This window comes from Propithecus coquereli, unplaced genomic scaffold (genome assembly GCF_000956105.1).
Source record: "Propithecus coquereli isolate 6110/MARCELLA unplaced genomic scaffold, Pcoq_1.0 Scaffold117, whole genome shotgun sequence".
Classification (NCBI taxonomy): Eukaryota; Metazoa; Chordata; class Mammalia; order Primates; family Indriidae; genus Propithecus; species Propithecus coquereli.
This window is the reverse complement of record NW_012135747.1, coordinates 2,418,834-2,428,126: the sequence shown is the minus strand read 5'-3', so window position 1 is coordinate 2,428,126 and position 9,293 is coordinate 2,418,834. Positions and strand designations below refer to the sequence as shown.

Genomic DNA, 9,293 nt, shown 5'->3' with positions numbered 1-9,293 from the left:
CAATTTCAGGGAAACATCACTCGATTCCTATTTATTTTATAATTGTAAAGTAATCTTTAAGTCTTTAAAGTAAATGTTGTAAAAGTATTAAAATTAGGCAATTTTTAATTTTGAGCTCTAAGTTCTTAAGAATCCACCATACTGTAATAGACATAGACTTGTCATTCCCTAGAAATGATCTGAACTTTTTGTTATTATTATTGTTTTGTGATAGCATGCAAGACGACAGCGTAGAAGCTTCTACTTCCATATCTCAACTTCTAAGAGAGAGCTATTTGGCTGAAACCAGACACCGGGGAAACAATGAGAGGAGTCGAGCAGAACCTTCCTCCAACCCTTTCCATTTTGGCAGTACTTCTGGGGCTGCTGAAGAAGGAGGAGGCCAAGATGACCTTCCAGATCTTTCAGCCTTTCTGAGTCAAGAAGAATTAGATGAAAGTGTCAATCTGGCAAGACTGGCCATCAACCATGACCCTTTGGAGAAAACAGAGGAAGCTCAATCTAGAAAATGGCTTTCTTCTGATCAGGTGAAACACTCACCTAAATCAAGTTTTGAGCCTAACTTCTGCCAGGATAACCCTCGAAGTCCTACCAGCTCTAAAGAGAAGCCCCAGGAGGCAAAAAGGCCACAGTATTGTTCCGAAACCCAGTCCAAAAAAGTATTCTTAAATAAGGCTGCCGACTTCATCGAAGAGCTATCCTCCCTTTTCAAAGCCCATAGCTCCAAAAGGATCAGACCTCGTGCCTGCAAAAACCACAAGAGTAAATTGGAATCTCAAAACAAAGTTGTGCAGGAAAATAGCTCCAGTTTCTCAGATGTGTCAGAAAGAAGAGAAAGATCTTCTGTTCCCATCCCTATCCCTGCGGATACCAGGGATAATGAAGTGAATCACGCCCTTGAACAGCAGGAAGCCAAGAGGCGTGAAGCTGAGCAGGCTGCCGGTGAGGCGGCTGGTGGAGACACCACCCCAGGGTCTTCACCTTCATCTTTGTACTATGAAGAACCTCTGGGGCAGCCTCCCCGGTTCACTCAAAAATTACGGAGCAGAGAAGTTCCAGAAGGAACCCGAGTACAGTTGGATTGCATAGTGGTAGGAATTCCACCACCTCAAGTAAGGTAAAAATATCCCCTTAGTAATATTTGGGCATTGCTTTCCATCTACCATGATCCTCCTAAGTATAATTTTTTAAGTGTGTGGTTTCAAAAATTATATACTCCATTTGAGAAAAGCAGTGTCTAAAGCAGCTCTGTCCAATACAAATGTAACACTAGCCATGTATGTTATTTTAAGTTTTCTACTAGCCACATTTTAAAAAGGTAAAAGAAAAAAAAAGATAAAAATAACTAGGTGAAATTAAGATTAAGGTTAATAATATGCCTTTTAACAAATATATTAAAAATATTATCGTTTCAACATGTGTTCAATATAAGAATTATTAAGATATTTTACATTCTTTTTACCATAGCAGAGATTTGAAATCTAGTGTGATTCTACAACTACAGCACATCTCAATCTGGATACTAAATTTTCCTAGGAAAAACTTAATCTGTATTTAGGTTTCATAAAATTTATTATTGAAAAAGTAGATTGATATATCCAAGTGGTTCCAAACATACTTAAAAGTTTTGCAATAACTGAGATGTGTATTGGTTTTTAAATTTAAACTAATTAAAATTAAGTATAATTTTAAAATTCGGTTCTTTAGTTGCACTAGCCACAATTCAAGTGCCCAATAACTACATGTTGCCACTGACTACAGTATTGGACAGTACAGTTCTATAGTCTGTAGCTTAAAAAAAGAAAGTATTTAAGATCTCTACTCAAGTGAATACCTGGCAGTATCTTTTGAATTTTAAAGAAAGCCGGGCGTGCTAGCTCATGCCTGTAATCCTAGCACTTTAGGAAGCTGAGGTGGGAGGACCACTTGAGGCCAGGAATTCGGGCCCAGCCTGGGCAACAAAGTGAGACCCATCTTTACAAAAGGTACAAATATTAGCAGGGTGTGGTGGTGCGTGCCTGTAGTCCCAGCTACACAGGAGGCTGAGGTGGGAGGATCGCTTGAGCCCAAGAGTTGAGGCTGTAGTGACCTATAATGATACCACTTGAACTCCAGCCTGGGTGAGAGAGTGAGACCCTGTTTCTAAAAATTTTTGATATCAGCTTCAGGAACACTATGACTGATGGATAGAGAGGACATTCTTCTTTTATGTGCCTACCGTGGTTAGCTTTTCTGTGAGGCCAATAAAATATAAACTTCAGGGCTCCCCACGTGCATAGGCTACACCCAATTTTGTGCTCTAATTTTATTTTTTTAAGGCACCCTTCCACATTTATGAGCTTCAGGTGCCACAAAACCTGGAACCAGCCTTAGCCCCCAGGGAAACATTTGCTACCTCTAATATTATAGCGAAATCATATGTGAATAATGTGGTTGAAGTGTATTACTTTTGTAGAGAATTACTAGTATTTAGAGTCCTGTAAGAGTTACTTTGCCTCCCTAACTACCCAATTACCACTAGTATATGACCTCATAACAATTTAATATTTATTCTCTACATGTAGACAGGGCCTCATCTTTTTCATACATAATATTCACATTATAGGGCACAAAGAGTATTAATATTACTTTAGTTATATATGCAAATTAATTCAAGGGATTCTGGCCCAAAGACATATTTATGTATTGAATTTTGCTTTTCTAAGGCAATATCACATACTGTTTCTACAGTGGCATATACATTTTACAATCAGGTTATCCAACTGATTTCCTTGAGGGCAGGAATTCTGTTGTTTTTTACCTTTGTATCTTGAGCATCGATCACAGCTTTTGGCCCCTAGTAGCCACTTAGAAATGTTGAGTGAACTAATGAATAAAGAAAGAGGAAAACAAGAAACTCAACTTAGATTTAAATCAGGACTGAGACAGTTGACCTAAGATGTGGCAAAGGGTTGGAACTGAAGCACACAGGGCAGTGTCTGCCCTTCTGCTCTAAACGTGCCTGATGACACTCTCTGGGATTCTGCTCAGTAACACTAGTGAGATGTCATTACAGCACCATGACAGATACCATGCTGTGGCATCTGGTCAGTCTGAGAAAGCTGGTGAGCACTCATGTTATGGCCTACATACAACTTAAATTTGTCTTGTCCAGTCCACTAGTTTCTGGACATAGATTGGTCCAAAAAAAAATTAGACCAGATTATTCAGGACTCACTTTCCCATTTCTCACCCATGACAATCTCAGATAGAAGAACAAACTCAGTGCACCACTGAGAAAGATCAATTAGGAAGAACTACAAAGTGCCCATTTCCTCAAAAACAAAAAATCAGTGGCCATTCAAAAACTACTTAATCAACCAACTAAAAATTGACAAATCTACAAATTTAAAAGTGAAATAAATGTATATAGCTTCCATGTAGCAAGACTAATTTTACCTGGGAAGAATTTCTTTACTGATAGAGTTCATGCCTATATCCCAACCACTGTTTTGATGCCAGGAAATTTGTAGATATTCACTAAATACTTTCAGAATGAATTAGTATTTAATTTCATGGCTGCAATTATATTAAGAAAAAAATTAGAGTTTTTCAGGTAGATTGTTGCTATCATTATTTTCCTAAGCACAGAATTTATATAACTAATTAGAAAGCAAATATTTAGTTAGCTTTTACTATGTGCTCAACACTGTAATCCATGCAATGACAGACACGGTATATATACATGCCTTCAAGAAGCTTCCCATCCAATTAAAGAAATCAACCTAATTTTTATAGTACAAACCATAAGTACTATCAGGTTTCAGAGGAGAGGGAGGGTGAGAAAAGTCAAAAGGTTTCAGAAATGTAAGGGGATTGTAGTTGAATTTGAAGGGTGAAAAGGATTTAGGCAGAGATTTACTCATTTATTCATTCAACAAATACCTATTGAGTTACCAAAACGGTAATTGTGAGCTACTGGAAGTCAAGGACCTAGTTTTGAAACCAAGTCTAAACTATTCCAAGAGGGTAGCTCAGACAGACATGTAATCAAAACACAGCAATGTTGCATCATAAGGGCTATAACAAAAGTATGCATAAGCTGCAATGGTGGATCAAAGGAAGATGTGATTAACTTTGCCTGGAGTGCAGGATAAAGGAAGCATTAACCCAAGAGGTGGAGGAGACCAAAGATGGAAGGGGAAAACAGGTGCAAAGGCCCAGAGGCAAGTGTTTTCAGGGAATGACAAGTACTTGGTTGTGCCAAGAACATGGGTATCAGGTAAGGAAAGATTAGAGATGAGGTCGAAGAGGTAGGCAGAAGGGACGGGTCCCTTCAGGCCAGGTCAACTCAACAGGTTTACATAATGTTTTTATATGGCAGGGAGGAGACTGACCTAACTGGAAAGGAGAGTAGAGCCAGGTGACTTTGAAGAACCTTGAAAGCAACACAGAATAATACAGACTTGGTTTCAACACAAACAGGAAACTATTTAAGGTTGTGAGTAGGGAAGTCACAAGATGAAAGGGAGCATTTGAGGAGAATTAGTCTGGAAGAATAAGTGAAGTCGGAAAAGAATGGAGCCACATGGCCACTTAGGAAGCTGTGGAAGGCATCCCAGGCAACTGGTGCTCTGGTCTGACACGAGTGGGTGCAGCAGCAATGAGGAGAAAAGATGTTAGTGAGAGACGTTTAGAAGAAAAGAAATCAAGCCGAACTTGATGACTGGCTAGATAGGAAGGATGAGTAAAAAAATTTACTCCACAAGTTTATGGAGCTGGGTACCTGAAAGAAAGCTGGGGTCACTGGCAAGGACTGAGAAAGGGGAAGAAGTAGGTGATCTGTGGAGGAAGTTGATGAGGATTTGAGTCTGTGGGGAGAGAGGGACCATATCCAACAGGCAGTCGGAAATGCAGCCCCGAAGGTCAAATGAGAGAGTATTGGATCTAGAGACGTTCCAGGGAGTAACTTGGACACTGAGAAAAGTCTGACACAATATCTCTGTAATTACAAAAGGATTGTAAACACAAGCAACACTTGGAACCAACTTCTAGTTGTTGGTTCAGTCCAGGATTAGAATGTAGTAATGTTTTCCTTCTTTTAGCAGTAACTCTTCCCTTCCCCCACAAAAAAAGGAAAAAAAAAACCATTACATTTTACCCCAATACATGTTACACACACACAGATTTCATTTAAGATAAAATTGGTGCTATTGGGTTTGAAGAGGGGTGGGGTGGAGGCGCCTGGAGACCTACCTGCTTGAAACTCCTGAGGCATCTCCACAGGACACAGGAGCACAGATTTTGATACAGAGGTTCTCTTTAAAAAATGAATTAAAATAATAAAATAATGAGACATTTTGGTTTGCTAAATAGAAACATCATTGTCAACAAGGACAGTATCATCTTGCTATTTTAGTAAAGAAAATATAATAAGCATACTGGGCAACTGAAGCCTAACTTTGTATCTGTGTGTTCCTGTGTGTAATCAGTATTTTATCCATGTTCTTGTCACCCTAGTTCAGCAAGGTGAAAAATCACTTTTGTTTATATTGTTCATTCCAAGTTAATTGGGTAGAAATTGTTTTTTAAGTAGAAGTGGGATCCTATATCACTGAAACTAGCATTTTTGAAAGCTTGTTGATCTTGGACATAGCTTCACTGGAGGATTTGTCTTAGAAAATGAAATACATTCATGTGTTTTCCACGGATGAAGGAGTTTATGGGACTTCACAGCAAATGGCCATGGTCCTTTTGTGTATCCTGACTCCAAATTCTTTTCCCAGGAATGTACAGCTAGGTCACGCTCTGTGTGCTTGTACACAACTTTTGAAGGCAGCACAAATTTGCTTTTTATAGTTGTTGATGCCCACTATGGCTAAGTTTTGTCATTGCTACTTCTAGACATTTGTCTACAAGTACTGTGTCAAGAACATAAAAAGGGAACAAAATAGTTATAAAGAAAAAATATATCTTTTTTTTTTTTTTTTTTTTGAGACAGAATCTCACTTTGTTACCCGGGCTAGAGTGAGTGCCGTGCCGTTAGCCTAGCTCACAGCAACCTCAAACTCCTGGGCTCAAGCGATCCTACTGCCTCAGCCTCCCGAGTAACTGGGACTAGAGGCATGCGCCACCATGCCCAGCTAATGTTTTCTATATATATTTTTAGCTGTCCAATTAATTTCTTTCTATTTTTGGTAGAGACGGGAGTCTCGCTCTTGCTCAGGCTGGTCTCGAACTCCTGAGCTCAAACAATCCGCCCGCCTCGGCCTCCCAGAGTGCTAGGGTTACAGGTGTGAGCCACCGCGCCCGGCCAGAAAAAATATATCTTAAATGATATAAGGAAATTTCATATTATATTATTTATGGTCTTTTTCTTTCTACTTTTTAGAAAAATCTAAAAACCTTGATTCATTCTTCCATCCGACAAATACTAAGTGCCTATTTAAGTGTCATGTATTGTTGTAGGCACTAAAGTTAAAGCAGTGAACAAGATAGACAAATTCTCTGACTTCATGGAGCTTAGAAGGGACACAGATAATAAATAAAAATTCCACAAATGAGTATATGATTACAATTATGATAAATGTTATAAAGGAGGGAGCATATAGCGAAGGGACCTTGTGAGTAGATTGGGAAGGTTTTCCTGAAAAGCGATATTAAAGATGGGACACAAAGGATGGCTAGGAGTTTGCCTAGCAAAGTAGGGTGGGGGGAAAAGTGTTGCAGGTTGAGGGCATAGAAAATTTGAAGTCTTTGAGGCAGCAAGGTAAGTGTTGAGTTTAAGGAATTGGAGGAATGATGTCACCAGAATATAAAGAGTGAGGAGGAATGGTTCGAGGTAAGTCCAGAGTGGGAGTAGAGGCCAGATTCTGAGAACCTCCTAGAGCAAGTTACTCAAAATGGTTCCCTAGACCAGCAACGTCAACATCACCCGGGGCCTTGGTGGACAGGCAAATTCACAGGCACCTTGGATCCACTGAATCAGGATCTCTAAGGATGAGGCTCAGCCATCTGTATTTTAATAAACTGATAATTTGTTGATAATTTGTTGAAGCTAAGCAATGTGTGCATAGAGGTTCATTGTACTAGTCTCTCTACTTTGCGTATGTTTGAATGTTTTTCCATAATGAAAAGTTTTTTAGAAATAATATTAGTAACTTTTACATATTTTACATATTTTAAACTTTTTATGTAAGTAGAATCATAATGTCTATTTTCTTCTACTACTTGAATTTTTTCCCTAAAAAGTATATTCATGATACATGTCACTTTAATTCACTTGTTTTCATTGCTACATAGTATTTTACTATGACTAGAATATAATTGATGTATATTTGGGTTGTTTCCAGGTTTTTTTCCTAATATGAACCATGGTACTATAAATGCTCTAATATACTTTCCTGGTACACAAGTTTTTCTTGGTGCAGAAGTGTGTTTAGGCATGGAATTGCTGGCAAAGTATGTATAACTTCAACTTTATATAATAATAATACCACATTGTTTTCCAAAGGAATTGTTTCAATTTACATTCCCATCAACATTGTACAAGAGTTTTGGGTTCTACATCATTGCCAATATTTATATTACAGGTTAAGCATCCCTTGTCTGAAATGCTTGGGACCAGAAGTGTTTCAGATTTTGGATTTTTTCAGATTGTGGAATATTTGCATTATACCTACTGGTCTAGCATCACAAATCTGAGAATTCAACATCCATAATGCTCCAATGAGCATTTCCTGTGAGCATTTAGGATTTTGGAGCATTGGGATTCTGTATTTTTGGACTTGCGATGCCCAACCTTTACCAGACTTTTTAAATTTTGCCAATCTGATGGGTGTGAAGTGTTATCTCACGTGGTTTTAATTTTCATTTCCATAGTTACTAATGAGGTTGAGAATCTTTTTCTTTGTTTATTGATCATTCAGGGTTCGTTTTCCATGAAGGGCCTGTTTACATCTTTTACTCATTTTTCTATTGGGTTGTTTGTTCTTTTCCTATTGATTTATAAAACTTTTTAAATAGTCTGGATACTAGTCACATGACATAATGCATTATGAAAATAGCCTCTCGGTTTGTCTTTTTATTTTCTCTATGGTGTCTTTTGATAATGAGATATTCTTAACTTTAGTGTCAAGTTAATTGATTTTTCCTTTATGATTTTGGTTTTTGTAGTTTGTGTCTCATTTAAGAAATTCTTCCTAACCCCAAAGTCATAAAGATCATCTTGTATCTTGTCTTCTAAAAGTTTTATAATTTTGTCTTCCACATTTAAGTTTTTAATCCACTTAAACTTGATTTTTGTGTATGATATAAAGCAGGGGACCTATTTCAATTCTTTTTAGATTGGATAACCAATTATTCCAGCACAATATGAAAGAGTACATCTTCCTCCCACTGATATATAGTGCCAGCTACATCATAAATCAAAATTCCATGAGTGTGTGGGTTTAGTTCTGGCCTCTCTATTCTTTTCCTGTGGTTTATTTATCTCATTACCATAGATTTTTCACACTTCTTGGTTTCCAACTTTTTCATTGTAAGGATTTTTGGTTCTTCTTGTTCTTTTGCTCTATAATATAAATTTTAGAATCATCAAATTCCACAAAAAAATTTAAAAGATCTAATAAGATTTTGGGAATTACATTGAATCTGTGGGTCAATTTCGGGAGAATTTGGCATCTTTTAAATATTGAGCTTTCGTATTCCAGAGTATGATGTGTTTCTCCATTTTTTAGGTATTCTTTAATATATTTCAATAAAGATTTGTAAACTTTTCTCTGGGTCTTACAAATCTTTGTTTGGCTTTATTCATAGGTACCTCCTTCTTATGCTATTATAAATGTAACTTTCTAAAAATTACATTCTATATTTGTTATATATAAAAATACAATTGATTTCTATAACTTTGCTAAATTTATGAAACAGTTCTCCTTAGGGGAATTTTTCTCATTCAGTAACTACTAAATTCATGAAATCTTTTTTCAATGGACTTTTCTGAGTGTTCTTCCTTTCCAATCCTCTATTTTATATTTCCTTTTCTTGCCTTTTTGAGCGAGGTAAGTCTTTCAGTACAATGTTAAACAGAAGTGGTGACACTGGGTGCTGTAGTCTTATTTCTGATCTTGAAGGGAATGCTTTCCATTTTTCAACATATTATGTAAGATTTTGTTGTAAGTTCTTTTACAATTAAGAAGATTAATATTTTTAAAAATGATGAATGGATGCTGAATTTTATCGCTTTACCCTGGTAAAGAATATTGATTTTTTTATAATGTTAAACCAATTTTAAATTCTTAGGATAAACACAATTT

General features: G+C 37.0%; 1 protein-coding gene across 1 annotated transcript in view; it reads left to right on the top strand.

Annotated features, from left to right (window-relative positions):
- MYPN (myopalladin) overlaps positions 1-9,293 on the top strand; it is a 117,901-nt gene that overhangs the window by 18,201 nt on the left and 90,407 nt on the right. The window contains exon 2 of the mRNA XM_012658553.1: positions 210-1,117. Within this exon, the coding sequence (XP_012514007.1) occupies positions 216-1,117 (902 nt within the window). The 5' untranslated portion in view covers positions 210-215. The remainder of the gene's footprint in view (positions 1-209; positions 1,118-9,293) is intronic.